This window comes from Streptopelia decaocto (genome assembly GCF_964273445.1).
Source record: "Streptopelia decaocto genome assembly, chromosome: 9".
NCBI classification, from domain to species: Eukaryota; Metazoa; Chordata; class Aves; order Columbiformes; family Columbidae; genus Streptopelia; species Streptopelia decaocto.
Genome location: NC_138664.1, coordinates 18,471,385 through 18,493,608, shown reverse-complemented (window position 1 = coordinate 18,493,608; position 22,224 = coordinate 18,471,385). Strand labels below are relative to the sequence as shown.

General features: G+C 38.5%; 1 protein-coding gene across 4 annotated transcripts in view; it reads right to left on the bottom strand.

The window, feature by feature from the left end:
- SCAPER (S-phase cyclin A associated protein in the ER) overlaps positions 1-22,224 on the bottom strand; it is a 146,936-nt gene that overhangs the window by 28,763 nt on the left and 95,949 nt on the right. For all 4 annotated transcript variants that reach the window (XM_082060839.1, XM_082060838.1, XM_082060840.1 and 1 more), the window contains 3 exons: positions 14,050-14,173; positions 8,752-8,981; positions 4,771-4,926 (listed from right to left, as the gene is read on the bottom strand). In XM_082060839.1, coding sequence (XP_081916965.1) covers positions 4,771-4,926; positions 8,752-8,981; positions 14,050-14,173 — 510 coding nt within the window. The remainder of the gene's footprint in view (positions 1-4,770; positions 4,927-8,751; positions 8,982-14,049; positions 14,174-22,224) is intronic.

Below are 22,224 nucleotides of genomic sequence, written 5' to 3'. Positions count from 1 at the left end.
AGAACAAGTATAAAACTACAATTTCTCCAAGCTTCAATATAAGCAAACTGTTTATATCTGAGAATATATTGTTTTAAAAACTGACTAAGCTAACAAGCAGACAAGCCTCTCTAAGGGTATACATTATAATGTTTGTGTACTTGAAATATATACTCCTGATTAAAAACATGGAGCCAAATGGAAACATGAGTTTTCAAAAGGCTTAGAATACAGTCTTCTTTATTATCATTATTAAGATTTTAAAACTATCATCTGCACTTTTTGCTTCTAAATTATTTTATTTAGAAAGAGATGTCAAAATAAAGAGGCAAAATAATAATAAAAGAAGACTAAAGAAGTATTTAGCACCTGTCAGACCTTGTTATAATTCACAGTGTCAAGCCAGGAATCACAGTACTGTGTAAAAGCGATGATTCAAAACCTTTAGTAATTTCAAGAACAAGTTGTAGTCAGTTTGCAGCACTTGCTAGACCTGCTGTCTGTTGGAAGTGGTTAGAAGCACAACCAGTGTTCAGACAGACTCGCATCTGATTCACCAGCCAGCAGCCAAAACAGACATTATCTTAATTACCGTAATAAAACTGAAAACAGACCAGCCTACTTCCTCACGTATCTGTGACATGACAAGTCACTATTTTCCGGGACCAGGCCCTATATATCTGCAGCTCTCTGCCACTGCAGTTTGTATTCCACAACTTCATTAGCTGTTGACACAGATTTATATGTATTCCACTACTGTTTCGAGATAACGTATAACAGTAACAATTTAGCTACTGTACTGCTATGACGTTCTGTTTTCCTAGATTAATGAGGGAGCTTGCAGACATTTCTTGCATCAGGGAAACAGCAAAAGTTTGAAAAAGCTGATGTCCCAAGAAGCTACATGATTTGAGGGCCTATTATTTGTAATATTCTCCTAATACACAACTCCCTTTCCTCCTTGTGTCTGCGTTATTGCTAGTCCACTCTACCTTGCCCAGGAGAACATTCCTTCTCAGTGATTAACCCTTGCCCTGCACTCCTGCCGACAGCTTCCTCCTGCTGTTTGCATTAACTCTTGTGCTTAATATGAATTTCTTCATTCATACTGATGGGCAAAAGCAAAATAAAACATTAACAATAGTCCTCCATGCAGTAACAACTAAACTTCTTGGACAGAAATCTTAGTTCTGGAGACTTATAGGGAAAAAGGGATATAGGCCTGATGAATGCTGGGCAGTACGGTAAAGGCAGGAACGTAAGCAAGATCCTTGCTAAGCTGATGAAGGACTTGTCACATATTGTCTTACTTGGTCTTCACTCCTGCTTGGGACGGGTGAACTGGGGCAGTATGGCCATATTTTTACTAACGCTCCTTGCCTTCCATGCCTGCTCATTGTTCTCTGTCTGGTGTTTACAAGCCAAGCATGCTCCATAGGTGTCTTCAGAACTCAAGGCCCAAAATAGGCCTTTTGTCTCTCATAGTTACAACAATAAACTCTGGAAAGCAAGGCTGCGTCCTGAACATTGCTGCTGGACATCTGAACTGGATACAAACTGCAAGAAAAATTTATAAGGCTATATAAACACTGTTATTCTGTATAAAGTCTATTTAATATTTTCCTTTATTTCGGGTCAATAAAAATATCTCTGTTTTCAATTCTGGCTACTGTTACTCTTAATGGTGAGCAAAAAAATAGTGAAGCATACATTTTTTTTTAAAGCCAGAGAGAAAGGAGCTCTCACCTCTATTGTTAGTAATGGATGCAACATAGCAGAAGAAAAATAGGTCTCAAGTCACACTGATTCTCACTTTATAACAGATAAGAGCATAAAACTTAACAAAACAAGGTTCACATGGGTTTACAAGTCACTAATATTTTCAACAAATTCTATTTTACACTTATTGCACAGTGTTTGGAAAATGTGCTATTACACCCACAGCAAAACTTCAATTAAAAGAATCAATCCAGCATTTATCAGCCAGCACCACAAACTATCATTTGAGAAGATCAATATCAAAGTTAAATCTTTTTAAAGACTTAGACCATTAATGAAAAGAAAATCCCTCTCTCATAATAAGATATAACATATGTTCAGAATGGATTCCTTATTTCAATATCTTTTTATTACTTTAAAATTGCAAATCCTCCAATTTATGTTTCTACATTAGCAAGACTTTCCTTTGTGCCTACACTCAAGATTCTGGAATTTTTTTTCTAAGTCTACCGCAAGAATGAAAAAAGTATCTTAGTTTTGTCTTAAAATTTTATAATCTGCATTATATAGACCATAGACCTCATTTAATACTTAATGCTGACATACTTACGTGATACAATTTGAGGCTATTCTCTCATAATCATTATTGTTGTGACATTTTGCCTGATGTACAGGTATGTGCAGGAAGGCAGTTAACTGAGATCTCTTCCCTGCCTATAAAATTGTTTTCCATGAAGTTACTGTCCAAATAAACACTGAGTATCAATTCAGAGCTTGGTTGAGAAACATTCCACTAAATTTGGGAATTTTAAGAAATGTTCCTGTGAGGAAGACAGGAATGTCTGGATTGACAGCTTGTCCTACACCAGAACTCCAGCAATGGCCTAACAAACTTTGTACCCACAGGACAGGATCTCCTAATTGTTCAAAGCCTGAGATGGAGTGTTGAACTTCTGGCCCTCTGGGGATATCACAGCTCACAGCTGCAGTGAAGTTCAGAGCAGTCTGGTGGTGTCTGAAAGCAAAGGAGGAGGATCACACCGTACTTGGCCCTTTCTAGCTCATCATTTTTTTGCCCGCCATGATCAACATTGAGGAGCACAGAGAAGTTCCCAACCTGGAAACATTCTATACAGGAGGATACATAGAAAGAACAATTCAGAATTGCTCTTGCAAAAATGGTGAAAGACTGATATTATTTTGGCAAAACGTCCTTCTGATGCTACAGTGTCAGGCACTGGTAGTACTTAGCAGAATTCTTTTCCTCTCAGTACCAACTCCAGAAGTTTTATGATCAGAGGGGTTACTTACTCTGACGTACAGAGGAGTATAATATGGCATGTTTGGTGCTCAAGCACGTATCAATGGAGTTGGAGAATGAGAAATGCTGGGTTCTGACAGGACAGGCTGCATTGCCTCCTGCTGCTATCTACCACGAATGAAAGAGGCATCTGTATTTCTCACAAAGAGAGGCTGCCTTTTGTGCTGCAGGTCATGTATCACACAACATGTATTACTGTATTGTGACATGTTTAAGAATTCAATAAATTTGAGCTCTGTTTCTGCCACCTTAATCTGTGCTGGGCAATACTGTTTTCCATTTAAATCACCCTGAGTACTAAGGACTTCTGTAACATGACAGAATTACACTTTGCATTCACTTTTTAAATGAGAGAAGGCTCAGGTAATGAAAGATTTACTTTAAAACTGCCCTTCTAATCAGTTACACCAAAGCTTTTGATCTAGAAGTGAAAGACAACAGTTTTGAAATCTCCAAGTTCATTTCTCTCATTTCTTTTCATGCTCGAATGAACAATTCAACCTGGAAATTGAGAACAATCAGTACCTTTGGATAAATTTCAAAGCGTTGCTGTTATATGCAGGTAGTAAGATCAGACACTTCTTGGTGTAACTGCGAAGAAAAACGCTCAACCCACCAAAATCATTCTTCTGCTACAAAAGACAGATGTTCTTCAAGGAAGTATTTGCATAGTGCTGTATTATTTTGGGGTGCAAAGATCTCTACTATTTGGGTGGAGCATGTGCCTGCTTTAGAAAGTGCAAATATTGTATTACTCAGTCTTATAGCTAGAACTATTATTCTACTAAGAGAAGGGTGATTTTTTTTTTGTATGCATTTGACTTTTGGCAGTACTCTCCTGGAATGTAAAATGCCAAGTTGGCAGCTTTCAGAAAGGGAAATTTCAGTAAGTTGGGATGGTCCGTTTGGGCTCATATTTCTTGCAGTTCTTTTTCCATGTGCCTCTGTCCCTAGGTTAGCAGCAACAGCTCTTACCTACAGCTTTGTTTCTTATTTTATGTTCTTGTCAAGTCTAGTTTTTCAACCCTAGCATCATTTTACCCTTCAGGAATCACTGTGAAGTTCTGTCAACCTGGTCTTTTCCTGAAACGTTTGACAGTGTGATGGTGGTAGTTTCTCATACGTGCACCCCAAAGCTCTGAAATTTTGTCTCTCACAGCGTCAGGCTGTCCTGTGCTGTACAGAATACAAGTCTGGATTTGCTGGCAGACACATCCCTTGTGCTGACTCCCCACAATCCTGACTAGGTTACGATAACAAACATTTTGCATTAGAAATTTCCTTGACAAATGTAGTAATACTTTTCTTTATAGAAAATATCATTCCCTTACTAACAGTGGCATAACAAAGAATAGGAACTGAATTCAGCTGCTCTAGAGACAAATCAATTAAGAGTTGAATTTAGCTGATAATAAAATGCCTCTTGGAGTCCTCAGGACTGGACACTAAAAATTAGCAGTGATAAAACCCTCTCTGTAATGATGAGTAAAGGAGATAAAGTTTGTAATTCTGATAAATGACTTACAAGAATCAAGACTCAGTGCAGGTAACTAATTACAGTTCAATGATGAAAGGGTGAGCAGAGTGAATGTCCTGCACTGCCTCTTTACTGGTTATTACTGTGTGACTAAGAACAGTTCTTTTTAACAGCCTGCTCAGAACTTTTGCTTCCATGAACACAGCGTTGGCACAGAGTTATAGTGGCTGCTGCCTCAGGAACAGGTTAGAGAAGACCGACCAAGTGCACCTACCTGCCATTGACGGCAAAACACAGCCGACACATTCCATGCAACACTGCTGTGGCATTTTGTAGAAAAGTTGCTATTTTGGGATTCTCATCCACAGGGCCTTGAACAGAGACGAAACAGCAACACAGCTTGTCTATCAGTCCTATGTTCACCACATAACTAGAAACAAAGGAAAAACTGTATTAAAAAATAGTCCCATGTCAGTTTTGGTAACGTTGAAAAGGAAGTTAATTTCCACTCCTCTACTATCAAACCACACAAAATGCAGGTTGTGATTGCCCAGGTACTCTTTCTGAAAGGGTTCAATAAAACAATTCAAATTACAATAACTTCAGATCTGGCTCTCTGTAACTATCAGTAGTCTTTGTTAAGAGATCTGTCTGCGGTAAGAGAATTTGTATTATACTGCACAAGAACGATGAGTATAAATGTTTATTTTACCATAGTCCTAGAAGGACAATGGAATTTTGCCATAGTTCAATGATTTATAATAATCCTGATAGCTCTGCAACAGCACAATTTCTTTTTAGCATGAAGAGATAAACTTTGTAGGACACACTAATTCAAGAAGACAATGATGTTACCCAGATAACGTTTTATTGCAATACATACATTTTAACTACTGTCCAGCTATTGTAGGTTGGTGTTTTGTTTTGTTGTTTTTATTTTGGTTTGTTATTTTCTTTTTCTTTTCTAAAATATATGCAACAATTAAGAGACTAACAGAACATGCAGGTGACAACCTTCTACCATTAGTAGGGAAGGAACAGGATCAGAAAGTGTCCTCAAGAGCTCGACCAAAACTCAACGCAGAGAAAACCATGCTAGTGACTGTGACTTTTTTTTTTATTTTAACTGGAAACTCCTCCTTTTTATTGTCAGAGTAGATCAGATCATCATTGCTGATCATCAGGTCACTACTGCTGAAGTTTCTCCTCTGAATTTCCAAATAGCTTAGAAACCTATGCCAAAAAATTTGCTGTTTGTCCTTGTACCAAGATCTGTCTGTCCACATCAGGTTCTCTCATGCTTCTCTCATACTTGGAGCATTATCAACCCCACTTCAACTGTCACTTTGCTGATATTACCTAGCTTCACGTACTTTCCTTTTCCTACCACAAACATTCAGCTTCTCAGACTTTACTCAGTCTCAACTGTTCATTCTGCTGAATTATGTAAGATCAGCTTCCTTTATGGAGACAAATATCCCACTGCAACTACCCCCTTCTTCACTTTCCCCTCTAATTTTCTTCATATTTTCCTCTGGTCTTACCAAGTGGAGAAACTTCTTGTTAGAAGAACTGCTGTTATGTCCTGTGCCTTCATCTGACTTAACAGACATGGGGACATTGCTACCACACACCACCAACTGATTCACTGTTTTTACACTGGTAGTTTACAGTAAGCCATCCTGTTATTAATATTACTCCACTCCCTCAGCTGTTCTGTCTACTTGCTTGTCAAGTCTATTTGCTAGAGTCTGCCCCTTACAGTGTAGGCTCCTTCAGATGGGAACATCAGTGGCTGTATTCTTCCATAATGTCAAGACCACTCTGAATTGACTAAGTATGTAACATTATTAAATAATATTGATTCTAGCAAATAAATAATACTGATTAAATAATGCTTGTCACAGAAGCTGTACAAGTATTTATTAAAAATAACTACTCCCTCACATGTCTTACAGTCTGACGTTGAAAGAACAAGGATTTTTAAGATCAGGGAAGAAAACCTGTCAACTTTTCAGACAATGCTGTTGCTCCAAGACTAATCTCTCTTCAGGGCTAGAAGCTAGACCTTCTGCCAAAGTTTACCCTTATGGCACAAAGCTTTTGGAAGCAATTAAAGTGATTAAGAATAAAAATACACTGGCTATAAAGCAAGAAGTCTAACTGCACTATGGAAGATTTCTAAAGCTCCTGAAGTATAGCAGGTAAAAACACTTAAAGATGCACAAAGGTTATTAATTGCACACTCGTTGCTCGGGTTTGTCTGTTCTGTTTTGCAACATGAAAGGTTACCAGCATTAGGTTTCTTGCTGATTTTGATCTAAGGAATCCACCTGATCATACAGGTGATAAGCAAACTCTCATTAGCAGAATAATTCCAGGAACAGAGCTGGGTGTTAGATATATCACAGTCACAGAGAAATGCTGAGTGCTAGAAATCTCTCTGAGAAATAGGAGGGAGAGGAAGAACTGAATAAAATAGAGCTGATACTGCTAGATGATGACTCAGAAAAAGGCACAATATTCTCTTCCTTTCTCCCTAAGAACATCTCTACAGTCTGCCTGACACCTGCAAAACATGTTTGTTCATTGTCCACCTTCCTTTACACTCACACCTGGATGCAAAGCAGCTGCTATCCTGGCAGAGAAGAAATGGATGAGAGTTTTCAGTCTGCTCGAACTGTTCGTTAATGGCATCCGGAGACAAGGAGAAGACGCATGAAGCACTCCCCTCCATGAAGAATTGAGCCTCCAGACAAGCAGAACGTCAAAGCTCTCTAATCTACTGCCTCCATCTCCCAGGCTTTTCACCCACGGCAGCACAGTTCAAATGATTTGGATACCCTTTGGATACCCAGAGAGTGTGCAGAGAATTGTTTATGCATCAGGTCCAGTAGCCCCAAATAGAAAAAAAACAACTTTCAACTTCCCTCTTTCTTGTCTCATCTTCTTAAAACTCTCATTTAATCAACTCCCCAAGGACATATGATACAATGACCTGGAGGTGAAAGATTCTCATTAATAATAGAATTTGTCTGTTTTTGACTAGTTTAAAATGCCCTCTTCTCTTTTTTTTCCTAATTGCACTATTACCTTGTCATCGTGCTTTTCATTCTCCATTTATAACCAGATCCCCTAAAGTGCCTCAGGTGAGGGACCTAGTTGGATTCTCGTGTATCTTCTTATCTGAAGGGTATGCCTGTGCTTGGCCTGGTCAGTGTCAGGTGTCTGCTCAGCACAAATATCAATAAGCAGACCTCCCACCCTCCCATTCATAACTGGGGAGAATACAACAGCCTGAAATTTCACACTCTTTCAAAACCTGTTTGGGGAGAAGGCGGGTTACAGGAGAACAATAAAGTTTTAGAGGTCAATGGTATCTATGACAACTATTTGCTTTGCTTTCCTCCTTCAGCTGTCTTTTTGGTATTCATCATCATACCAGACTTGAAAAGTCTGAAGATTCTCACTGTGGCACATTTTCAGCAGCATATAACCAGAATTTCATTTCTTCAGCGGGCTGAAGATGTATTGATGACTATTTATATAATTTACTAGTGAAACTATACACTTTTAGCAAGGCTAATATGTTGTTCAATACATATTAGTTTTATATGTATCGATATATGTATCAATCAACATATACATTCATATTTTCAGGTTCAAGTGTTTTTATGAAAGAACTACGTTTCAAGTAAAAATGAGCAAAACTATGTATTCTCTTTTACTTGACTGTTACAACTGAGTTATTTAGATTGAAATTTTGCCCAAGAAATATCGTAAGAAAACTGCTACTAAAATACAGCTACATTATAAAAGTTGAAATCAAATTATAGAGATTATTAGGTAATCTTTATAATAGAAAGGATATATTTTTATGGCAAACTTATAGGAATGCACGTATGATATGCAGGACCACAGGGGCAATGGGCAGACAGTGTTGGCATAGAGAACTGGGAGGAAATAATGAAAATAGGGAAGCTGAGTCCTAGGTAACTAGGAGATGAAACTGATGGAAAGGACACAAAAACACAAGTCCAAAATTAAAAGACACTTGGTTTTCTGTATTTTTGTGTCTGCAATTTTTTGAAGAACATTTTCATCTGAGAACATAGCATTTCAATAGCTGTCTTGACTACACACCTTAACTACTCTTACTAAGTTGTTAAAGCTGTTTGTTTCTTTCTTAATCCACTGCCATTTTCTTTTTTTCTAATAAAGAAGGTTTAGATAAGTTTGATTTTTTTTTTTTAACCTGATTAGGTCTTGGACTCTGCTGCTGAAAACTTCCATTTGCGAGGATTTACTTTTCACTTCCTGTAACATCTTGAGTGCAGTGGAGTGGTTGTTTCCATCCGGGAAGCTGGCGATTAGACATCTGAAAATCACAGCAGTTATCCTCAGAAGTCCTGTTGTTAAACCTTCAAATACCTGCTTATTTACACTTCTGCCTGAAGTAGCATTATGGTCATCTGGAACACTAACCTAAGGAAAGAGAAAAAAAAAGAAAAAACAACCTGAATTCAGTACAAATAATTGAAGTTTGCAGAGGAACACTTAGAAAGTTGCATATGAGTACACCACAAGTAATAGTAATGTAATATAATCTAGCTGTGCTGATGGCCATTAAAGTATTTCACGTACAAGAAAAGGTCTTCATTTTGACCACTACACTGTGTTACCACAAAGATATATTAAATGTCCAGGATACACAAAGTGTTCAGTAATACAGAAGGCAGCTTCTTCAGCATTCCGTTGGTCTCTTACCAGCACCCAGTTCAGCATCCTAGGAAAAATATGCAGGCTAGAACTCAGAACAGTACAGCCACCTAGAAGAACTTGGCTGAAAGAAAAATCACTAAAAGAGAACCGGTCTTGTTTTTAACAAAACCAGGACACTGACACACAGGAACATTATAAAGGACAACACAGATAACATAGTTCTAAAAGATGCCATGGGAAACACTTTCCATCCACAAATCTCAAATTAGGCATGGAGAAAGTCTGAGCACTTTCATGGGTACTTTCATATTTTAACTATAAAGGATAGCAGGAAAAATATGTCCCATGAATAAGGCCTGAACATCTCCATATAACGTATCACCTGATGACCACTGCACTTGTTCATCAGATGTCGGTCACTTGTCAATTGTGTCAGAAGCACAACATGCAGCTCTCTCTGAACAGACCTCACAGGAACAGAATCCGATTTTTCTAAATCATTAAACTAGAGCCCACTCCTGAAAAAGGCTGTGAAGCTGAGCTGTACAACACGTAAATCTGCAGACAAACCTCTATGCAGGATACAGATCCGGAAGGAAATCCTCATGGAGAATTTAAGTTTTAGTGGCTTTTTAATATTTATTTTTTCATTTCTGCAGTCCAAGGTAACTGAAACCAGCTGACATTCTGCTCTACTATCATCAAGCAGCAAGTGAAGGGTGTGTGGAAGCCCAGCAGTTTTGCAGGCAGAATCCTGGGAGCACAAACGCATGAATGGAGGCTGGGCTCCCGGGTGCGTTCACCTTACCCAATGCTGTTGGACTCCACAGACCTCTGCGGAGACACCCTCTGAGACAGCCTGAGGGTCCCACATGGCAATTAGGGATCAATATTGGCTGAAATTTAATTTTCATTCCACGTTAAAATCATTTACACTTGGTATGCACAAGTGAGGTCATAGAAAATCGTTCCTCCCTGTATAGGTATCAGGAGGGATTTGGTAACACTTGGTGACAAAGAAGAACATGCACATTTCTTTATTATTCATCAGCTCTGAGCCTTGTGGTGGTACTTAAAACTCATTGTAATAGTCTGTTTCTGGTGACGAGCCAAGTGAGCAAGTGAGAAGTCTTCAGCTGCTTATTCAAGTTCAATAGGAAAAATAATCTTATGTTGCTCCAGTAACTTTTGTTGACTAAAATAATTCACGCTTAATTATTCTAATTGCCTACTGAAACAGATGGATTAAGCTTTGCAACATATAAATCAATTTAAATGTGGCAACTTTGTACTAGGAATACCAGCTTCTAAAAATTGCTAACAAATGCTACTCACTGCTTTTTCACATAGGAAATCATATATAACTTATTTCTTAGAAGTTTTAATAGTATTTTGCAGTAGAGCCTTCCATTTGCTGTAATGAACGGTGCTATGAACAGATGTCTATTTTTGAATGTACATATGAGAACTATATTTTCTAAGTGTATAGCCCTTAGCTACAAAAATTCATGCTCTAATATAAAACTGTTCTTCCTAATTTCTAAAATAACTAGATCTGGCACTCTTGATATAATAGTTTATTCCAGAGCTGGTTTTTCACATTTGATTTTTGGGGGAAGTGTGTGTGTGTGTATTAAGTGAGAACAAATATGGGTTTTATACTGTGTGTCAAAGAGGAGATAGAAGGAAATACAGTTTTACAGAAAATGGGAAAATGAACTTGATTCCTACCTTTAATATTTTCTTTTTATATGAACTTAAACGTGTGACAAAAGATCAGCTCTTTTACTGAACAAGTAATTAATGAGATAGTGTGAAAATGTGTTGAGATTTATGTTCAAAATTAATTGGGGTGCTTGCAAAAGTGATGTATTGCTTCGCTTGTTGATTATTATATCAAGCAAGGGAGTAGGAAATCTTAAGATTTAATAGTGTAATCATGAAAGCTTTCAAGCTCGGGTTTCTTTGTGTTGATTACACAAGGAGTTAACGATATTCAGAGAAACTGTGGTTGTTGAGCATGGGCTTTGGATGAGTAAACGTTAAAACACTCCACATTTTTATTTTTGAGGTTTAACAGGTTTAGCAATTGAACTGATGCAAATCTACAGGTGCAATTACACACAAAAACTGATTTGTCAAGTAACTGGTATAAAATACTTTTAAGTTACAACAGAAAATCAGGAAAAACGTAACTATTGTTCAGTTATTTGACACATCGAACATCTGAATGCTACTTCAGCATTTATGATGCCTTCCTGTGCAGGGTCCAATCAAGACATCACTTTCTTTAAATCGGTTTGTGAAGCAGAATGCTCTGATGACCAGATTCTCAGCTCCGGTACCGTCTCCATACAACTGCTAAGCCATCCAGCAGGGAATTCCCCCTGTGCAGGGATTCCCTTGCTTGTGCAGAGCTGCCATAAGTATCTAGGACTTAACCCTGCAAGACGCTAAACAATATGGCCTCAATCCATGGGTCCGGATGGGATGCACCCTTGGGTGCTGAGGGAGCTGGCTGAGGTCATTGCTGGACCGCTCTCCATCATCTTTGCCAAGTCTTGGGAAACGGGAGAGGTGCCTGAGGACTGGAGGAAAGCAAATGTCACTCCAGTCTTCAAAAAGGGCAAGAAGGAGGACCGGGGTAACTCTGGACCGGTCAGCCTCACCTCCATCCCTGGGAAACTGATGGAACGACTTCTCCTTGGTGCCATCTCAAGGCATATCAGGGATAAGAGGGTCATTAGGGGCAGTCAACATGGCTTCACCAAGGGGAAGTCGTGCTTGACCAACCTCATTGACTTTTATGAGGACTAACAAGATGGATGGATGATGGCAGAGCAGTGGATGTGATCTACCTTGACTTGAGTAAGGCATTTGTTACAGTCTCCCACAGCATCCTTACAGCTAAACTGAGGGAGTGCGGTCTGGATGATCGGGTAGTGAGGTGGACTGGGAACTGGCTGAAGGGAAGAAGCCAGAGAGTCGTGGTCAATGGGGCAGAGTCCAGTTGGAGGCCTGGATCTAGTGCAGTGCCTCAGGGGTCAGTACTGGGGCCTATATTATTCAATATATGAGTTTTAGCAAAAGTGAAGGTGACATTGCTTTTGCTTGATTAACAAAAACAAAACTAAAACCACATTAAACTGGTTGGAAATAAGTTTTGTACTCACAGTATCCAAAAATATAAAGGTTTGTCAAAACCGGATTCTTTCTGTTTCCGTATTCAGCAAATACTGGCACGCTTGCTAACAATTTGTTAAAACCTTGTGTTTTATTTATTCATTCATATGTTCTCATTTATGACTCCTGGTATTACTTGGGGTTTATTTTCCAACAGTAAGTGGAAATACACACAACACAGCCAAAGGCAGCACCACACAGCTCACCAAACCAGGAATACTGGGGGCGGCTGAATTCTTTGGAGGGGGTGTCTTTGAATATTTTAGTATTCAGAATTTGTTCCAGTTTCAGAAAGTGCTTTTCATTTGTCCATTTCTTTTTCATAAAAAATTCAAACTATCTGATTTATAATATTTTCAAGAGAGAAAAATCAGGGTTAGAAAAGCAGCACTGTATTTATTTTTTTGTACTTAAATATGTACTTCATGGAACTACGAAGATATCCTAGTTTAAGGGCCAATTTTGCCTGAACAGAACACAAGGGACTTTATGCATAGGAAAGAAAAGTCCACTGTGGATCATGGGAAACATTAAGCTTTAATTACAGTTTTGCTGCAATTGAAGGGTAGTATTTGGCAACAGATTGAAAACAGCTCTGAGCACAGTAGATTTTTCTTATGCACTATCTCTGATCTCTAGGTGGCCAACATTTCCTAAGAAACACCCTCTGTATTTCTTCAGGAAGAGCGTGGGCTGTTGGCACAGCGCTACACTGCCAAAAGGGAAGGTGTTTGGCACCAGAATGAATCTCGTCACGTGTGAAGTGCTGGCGGATTTCACCTCCCGTGTAATGCCCCTCGGAGCCCATGCTCGGGCGGGCTCTGCAGAGCCAGCACAACACAGCCACCTCCACCGAGGGTACTGCAGATCCAACAGCTGGAATTCTCTTGGAAAGCCCTGCTGAAGAACAATGAGCTGGCAGCTGCTCAGAGGAGAATGCGCAGGTTGCATTCGAGTTTTCTTTGTGTCAAGGACCTCTGGACTATCTTTTTAAAGTGTTCATCAGCAGTCCTATGGCATGTTGATTCTAACAGCGTCACTTAAATTATTTAAAGTATGTACATAACTTTTCAATTAACAAACTGCTTGGCTCACGAAAATACATACACACGATTTATAAGTAGAAAACCAAGACTAAATATCTTATGATGAGCAGGTCACTATGAATTAAAAATGAGTTTTCAAATAAAATATTTAATGACATTTCAAATTAAATGAAACATTGGAAAATTAAAACTTCCAAAGCGAAAGAGTCCTGCTATTTAAGCACTTCAGCAAATCAAACTACGGCAACATATTGACCTGACTTATATTCCTGATACTGAAACACGTAAGAACCAAACACATATGGACAACTTTTAACATTCTATGCTTTAAATACTACTCTAGGGTAAACAAAAGAAGAAAACCTCAGAAAGGTTAAAGATAGAACACTGCCCACTCACTAGAATTCCTTATATATAAGCTTTTGCAGAATTTACTAGCATAGAAGTATAGTAGATACAGTTACCAAATACATACAACAAAATGATCTTATTATTTTGAGCCTTTGTTCTCATCTATCTCCTGCTGTTCTTATAGCCTAAATACTCTAATATGTTTGTGAAGTATACAAACATTTTTAAATTCTAACAGGTATTTTACGTACCGTAAACTGGTGTATCAACAGGTCCATTAGAAAAGTGATCTTATTACTAAAAAGAACGTAAGTGCTGTTTTCTGCACAATTACTGCAGGTGAGGCTGTAAACATTCACTGTATTGCACAGTGACCTACAAAAACAAAAGGAAAGAGAAAAATAAGAATGTGACCTTTTTCCCATGGTAAACTAAAAGCAAACAAATGGACGCACAACACAAAAACACCTTTCAGCAGTTCACCTTTGTTTTCTCAAACTTGGGATTCCAAAGAGAACTAAAATGAAATAATTTAAATAATTAGTAACTTAAAAACAGTAACGCCGTGCTTATCAGAAGCCATGGACTATGTGGTTATGTTTTCTTCCATATTCCAAACAAGGTTTACATCTAAATAACATACACTAGGATATGCAACTTCGAAAAGTCTGAGTTTGCTTTGTGATATGTGATATTAAAGGTATTTTCAGAAGTATAAGTAAGCATATATATGCATTCTCAGTAAATGCATACATGGATTCTTAGTAAAAATCTAATATAAATTATGGGTGTACTAGAAAGGCATAACAAAACTTTCAAAGAATATCAGCTAATTTAATAACTTGGATATGTAGTATTATTTTCTAGTGGCTTATAGTTACACCACACAAGTAATCAGAGTAGAATGTCCCTTTCCTAGCACAACTTTCAAGAAAAAATGTGTGAAGGAATTCACAGTATGCTGGGATCAGCTGTAGAGAGACTATTGTGCAGCACCTGTGAACTCACACAAGGCAGGGAGAGAACTGAGTCATTTGTACTGAGCAAACAAAATTGAGCAGGTGAAACTCCTGCCCTAAAACTTCTACTGACACATGGCGAACCAGTGCTGTGCAGAGCCTCTGAATGTCAGTGTATGTAACACAACAGCATCGACCAACCTACAGCTGTGGCTGCTGGGAAGAGGTGACAGGTTTGTAACAGTAAGAACAGAAAATCATAAACACGAGTCACAGAACGCTCCAGATGTACAAAACATGCCCTGTGGTTCTTTGAATCATGAGCAGTAACTTCCACCTGCTCCAATTCAAGTGTTCTTCTCAAAACAGGATTTGCAGGGAAGCTGGGACCAGTCCTATGGAACATACTCACAAAGACGATAAATCTGATCGCATTTCTTGAACTCTGCTTACTACAAAAGCTATCGCTGTCACTATATAAATATGCAAACACACACAACACAAATGCATCATCAATATATACAATAATAAATAAAGATGGCTAGAAATTCAAGTTGTTTGTCTAAAGTAAACCAAAAGGAAAAGAGCTTTTACTTTGTTGGGGTTATTTAACATGTGGAAAAAAGTGACTAAGTTCAAATAAGCTCCACAGAAGAAAAGAAACTGTGAGCACTGCCAGAAGGCCCTACAAACGCTAGACTGCAAGAAACAAGTTGTCATAGAGAAACCTTGAAAGTTGGTACTTAACATAACAAACCGCACACTCATTCAACATACTCATAAAGAGAGAGCTGAGTTTCACGCTTTATTTTTCTCCTAGAACATTTTTTGCAACCGCAGTTCTTCACACCATCAGGAAGGGCACCGCGCTGACCGCTGCGTCCATTGCTGTGGCATCTGATCACCCTGCGTGGCTGCCCAGAGTTGAAATGGAAGCACTTTATATACATGCATTGTATTTCTCAAGCCAAGACAAGCTGGACATGCTCAGAAGCCAGAAAATGCACAGAACCATTTTTTTTCAGTTGTATTTATGGATCAGCTCTTCTGCAGCAGAAGAAAGAATTTTGAATGTAAAAAAGAAGCATTACCTTGCTTGGTTGGATGTGTAAGAACATAAAGAACATCTATACCTTTCCTTTCTTACTATTCTGAGTGTCATCATATTAGCAGTTATGTTAATTTCGTGGTACTGGTAATTAATTTTACTCTGCTACCTAATTAAATCAGTTTCAATCTGCAGTTCACATGATACGAAGCCAATATTAAAGCATTATTTATTGCTCAAATGCAGGTTACTTTTCACCTATTTCACCTAATTTTTACCCAACAAGGATAACACCTATATACAATTCCAGTAGCGTGCTTCAAGTGCATTTTTCATAACCTGCCTTGCAACAGGATTCTCTTTCCTCTCCTGACTATATAAAGGTATTTATTTCACTTTCCTCAGTAATGCTGAAAAAATTTTCATTAGGCACCTACTTTTACTTTTCATGGAAGATTATTTCCCTGTGTATACAGGGAGATATGAAACTAGATTGGTAGTTTCTATTTTCAGTTGAGCAGAAAATGCTTTAAATCAGCACCTGTCATTTTATCAGCTATTCCAAACTAAAGATCGATTCTATTTAAATATAAACACCATCATTTACCCAAAGTGTCAAACATGAACTTGGTAGGTTAACTTACAAATTGACAGCATTTCAGAGTTTTGGAGGTGATTTAGTTAATTCACTGCAATAACGGGTTTTGATAGATGGGATTTTATAATTGCCAAGAGGATCATTTATTTTACATTTGAAATCACAAAACCTTCCGACTTTATATATAGATCAAATCCTACTGTAATAATGCACCATGCTTTCGTATTTCCCAACCGAATCTCATGTCAGAAAAAGTACTTGCATTTCCAGAGGCTCAAATCATGCATTTGAAAAGGTGGTGTATGCAAATGGATGTCAAATGAATTTTTCACAATAATAAAGAGGGTTCTTTTAATTGATAACACGAGCTTGCTAACTCTGGTTCGTCTAAGCCCATTCTAATCACGGGACGCTCTGAACTACAATTCAGTTCCACTATTTTTTTTCTGATTAGAAATTGGAAGTGTCAGCACAGTCCCCAGGTGGTTCGCAGTGTTAAATGGCAGATTAAAGACAGCACAACTAATTTCTTTACTTTAATCTTATTAAGGGAACAACAGCTGTCAACTGTCACCATTTCTGCACAAGGCTTCTGAGACAAGTGCTGTGCTGCGAATATCAAGCCAGAACTTTATTTAACCACCAATTAAACTCTCTGGGATGGAAAAAATATATATATTTCTTCTTATTTGTTTCCCCTGTTGAAAGCTCTAACTGCTCTTAATTCCAGAACTTTTATCTCAAGAGATATCGAAATCAGCTGAAATAGTGAAGTACGAGCCCCGCGTAAAGCTGCTGTTTATTGATTACTGATGTTGTTCTAAACTTTGTATCACAGCCGCAAATCAGCTTTAAAGCTATGGTAGACAGCATGAATACTCCAACCACATAAGAAGTCTACCCTCTGATGTAAGGCTCTCCTCTAGAGTAAATCCAATTAGAAAAACACTCATGATGGAACACAAACTTGGATCCAAAAAAGAAATCTGTCTTTAAACTAGACAAAAAATATGCATCTGTATGTTATATTTATTTTACATTAGTACAAAGAAAGAGGAAGAGGATTCATTTTAATCAACATGTTCAAGTTAGATCTCAACAGTTTATATGGATGTACGTGATTTTCTTTCATGCTAGAACATCTTCATTTTCCTCAATGTGCCCAATATAAACAAGTTGACAAACTGTAACTTTTATTCAAAATAATGAGGCACCAACAGTATCCAACCACACTAAACTACCACAGTGCACCAGGGCTATGTAGGCAAGAACTCACAACTTCTGCTTTATAAAAAAAGCATCATCAACATACAATAATTAACCTGCTTCAAGTGTCAAGCTTTTTCACATTACTTTCAACTTCTGAAGTTTATACACGTATATACTTTGACTATCAATGAAGAAAACAACCCAAAAGCTCAATTTGGCAGTGAAATCATACGAAATAATACAAACCTAAACACGATCAAATTTAGGATGTGTTAATTCAGTAGGCGGTTAATTCAACAGCTCATTTTTAACCAGTTTGAGTATTATGCAGCACTCTGATGGGAAAAGAAAGTGATCAATATTTAAAAGCTGAGCTGGGAAGTGGGAGGTGAGCTATTACTGAGAAACAGCGCACAGCATGGCTGGAGAGTGGAACACCTCAGAACCAGCAAGGTAAGAATATGGATTGAAACAACAACAAAACCGCCTGATTGTAACGTTAAAATACCAGTTTTAACTTGTGAAGACTATACAGGACTTTATACTTCACTGACGGGGCCTATTACACCATCAGGAACCCTCAAAGATTCATAATCAATTACTATTTTGTTTGTACTTTACATTATTTTAAAATGTCCAATTAAAAAAAAGGGCTCCAGCTCAAGTCCAGTCACAACTAACAGAGAGATGACGAAACTCGGCAGCAATTCTCCTTGAAGACACTTCCAAACCAGATCAGAATTTCATTCTAAAATGTTACTGTACTTACGACTAAGGTGTTGCATGACAAGTGACAATCAAACAATTAATTTACCCCAACACTTAGAGGTGTGATAGCATTTCAGTCTTCTACAGAAATTCAGCAGTCCCTGGCTTATCTATTGTTTCACATCCTGGCAGTTCACAGAGCTCCTTTCAACAGCAAAACTTGTTCCTACATTGCACGGGAAGGCAAAGTTGCTTTATTTTGGAGCTGAGGGCATGAAATGCAGCTCTGAGCCAGACAGCAAGACATCACGGAAAGGGAAGGATGCTGCGGGTTTCAGACACTGAACCTGTACAGTGCTGATTCTCTTTGGAGTAGCTTTATGTCCTTGTACCAAGTTGTAGTTCTCAATGAACATTTCTCCAGGGGGAATAACCTTACCAGAAAATAAGAAAGCTTGTTTTGCAGTTCTTATAAAAAAATCAAGAACAATCCTATAGAACTGCATGAACAGTAACAGTGCAGCTTAAGAAACGTATGCTCGTAAAACCAAGTAAATATTACAAAGAACAAGCTATAAAACCAGTTCTTAGCTCAAAACAGTTCTTACTGAAAAAGTAATTTGTACCAATGCCATCCATAATATTATGTGGGTACTATTTTCTGCTTTTAATGTATTTAATTACAGTTCAAGCTTTCTTATCCTGATAATATGTGCTTTAAATAAATGATGCAAGAAATTGTATGAATGCAGAAGATACTTCATAATAAAACCGACTTCAATCATGTCTTAACTTGTAACAAAAGTCCTCCTTTGTTCCTTACATAACTACTGCTAATTTCTATTTAAAAATGCTGGCCACCCAAGGAACTCCAAGTATTTCACAAATAGTAATTAAACAAATCCTATAAACCTCATTTGTTAGCAGATTTGTTACAATTTTCAAGGCCAGTAACATGTCATGGCACGAAGGGGCTAAATGAGTTGTCTGTAGCAAATATGCGAGGCAGCGCAGGGGATCAGACTCATCTTCTGGTCTTGATCTTAAGTCATTGAATTGTTTTGCAGTGCAGCTCCCATTTGCCTTTCAGCAGAAGTGTAAGAAAAATACCATAAGACTCTGAAAGCTCTTGAAATTCTGTGGAGTATGTCCTATTTTGTGGAGAACCGAACAAATTCAGGAAAATTACAAAATGCTACTTTAAGAAATAACGCGGTTGGATGCTAATTTGTATGTCAACACCAACCATAAAACTTGCTATAATCCACTTCTTTCCCTTTTCCTTTTGCAGTGATTTATTTGAAGGGAAGAAAAATTGCCCCAACACCAAATGTATCATCTGTCTCATAAATGTCACATCTTTTTCACAGCATTTGCCGTCCTGCTGGTCTAACTACCAATCTGGACAGTAATACAAAACAACAGGCATATTGTCAAATCTTCTGATAATAAAGCTTTATCTTGTAGACATGGGATTAAAGTTCTGAGCTGCACCATACTGCCAGGATTTTGGAGAAAGAGAGATGTAGATAATAGCCCACGTAATCTCCTCACCTACTTGTAAATAGCTTATCCTCATCACAAAACAACAGACAAATTCCCAATTTAAGATGAGTACAAATGGTTAAACATCGCAAGAGCACACAAACAATCTTAAGTACAGTAGTGTCCTTTAGCAAAGCATATTTGCCTAGGGGAAGACGGGAGGGCAATTAATGAAAGGTCTTAACTTATTTCCACAGGGCTGTGCTTTGTCTTTAAACCGAGAAAACTGCTGCTCTGCTAGATTCAAAGTTTAAGAAGTCAGGATGTGACATATATATTTGCACAAAAGAAAGAAAAATAATTTGAAAAATTAAATGAGGAAAAATGTGATTTTGAAGAATGGAATCTATTCTATGATTATCCTTTGGTTTTGAAACTCGCGCAAACGTTCTGTATTGAAAGCAACACATTTGACGAATTTCTGAAACAGTTTCAGTGAGATCACGCTAATGCGCCTTAACATGGTTTCTCTTAACCAGCCATGTCTGTGCCTGTTTCAAACTGCTCAAAGTCCCACCCTCTGGAACTACCGCTTGCTCTCGACACTTGAGTTGCAGACTCTGCACAAAGTATGTTCTTCTCTATCAGAAAGAAGACCCCAGAAATACCCAGACAGAAGGGTCTGCATCACATGCAGCAAGTTTGCTGCAACACTTGTAGCAAACCCCAGGCTCTCTAAGCCAGAATCAAGCAGTTCAAGTCTTGCAGAAAGCAACCTGCAAGAGCAGTTAGCTTTAAAAAGCAGGATCTTGTGTTAAATTATGTGCGACCTGATATATAACTTTCAAATGACAATACTTTCAGATGCCTATAAACTGGAGACTGCAATTTGCTGTGAAGCTGAATGAAATGCTGTATTTCAGCAGTGGAGCTAAGTTCTTCAGCAGATTTTTTAACTTCTAAGAATTTCAGAATCACACAGAATCACAGAATGTTAGGGACTGGAAGGGACCTCGAAAGATCATCTAGTCCAATCCCCGTGCCGGAGCAGGAACACTACAGTCTTCTTCAGACAAGCTCTCTTTCTGGTCGAGACGATGGTTGGCAACAGTATGAGACAGCGGCAATAGGTGAGAGAGTCTAACTAGCAAAAGGTGACAACCTCTACACCTTAGTGCACGAGTTACTACACCCGCTGCTGCAGCACGGCGTGGGTGCTACTCACCCACGTCACAAGCCGATTGCCCCTTCCAGCACCTGGTGGGCAGCAACACGTCTCTGTCCTCCCAGAGGCTTTTTCAAGATGAGGGGCAGGGGTATGATCGCCCTCGCCACGCTAACACCCACTCCACGTCAGCTGCTCTCGCAAGGGCTGCCGGGAGCTACCCGGTCTCTCGAGAACGAAAGTGCCCGACTGAGAGAAAAAAAAAACAAAGAAAGGCTTCTCTGTCCCTCGAAGATTTTGCTTAATCGGGACCCGCCGAGCTGCCTCCGATCAGCTCATCTCAGGAACTGAGATTTAACATTCTAAGAATCTAAAGCTAAATTTCAGCCAAGCTTTATGTGGCCACACAGCGCAGCACTTTCCTTTGCCAAGTTTATCCCACATCGATGAAGGTAACTCAAAATTGGAGCCTGTTCAGGTGAATGAGTCCATAGGCTGCTGTGGAGCTCCCCACAGGACCAGTTCAGGACTGGCTGGACTTGCAGCAAGTGCATTCCGCACGACTTAGCGGCAAGGTGCGAATTTTGTTCTCTTTGAAGAGCAATGTTAAGATATTAAAAGCATGTTTTTCCTTGGTGTTCTTTCCTAGTACTTCACACCTGTCCCATAACATGTTAATGGACAATTTTAATCCAAACCTTTACAACGTAGCACTTAAATTCCAATTACTACAGTATTAAAAGATACCTACAATCAAATGGTGACAGCGGTTCACAACCGAGTATCCTGGGCTTGGTTCCTCTTGTACTAAACCCATGCCTAGGTCTGCTCTGAAAGCAGATATGTGCTTTTGAATGGATAAAAGTTACAGTTAAGAGATTAGGGAAAAAGCATGCTCCTGAGTTATCAGTATTTGCTGGCATTCTGTTTAGCCACCACCATTTTTTTTAGGGATTAGACATTTAAATCCCTCTATTCTTATATATTCTAAACAAGAATTCTTCTAATCCACAAGAATTCTGATTTACCTGTTTGTAGCAGTCCTTTCAGCTAGCAGTGTCTTACAACTGTTTCATTTTAAAAGCAGCCAGACCCCAGTGAGTTACAGTCCTTTAAAAATTCCCCCACTTCCCACTAGAAATCTTTACAGACTGACTTCAAAAGATATGCACTTCCTCTCCTGTTTAATACAGTTTTCTTTTTCTCATTCTGTACAATAAGGGATGCCACTGCCAAAATGTATCAGAGCTAGAA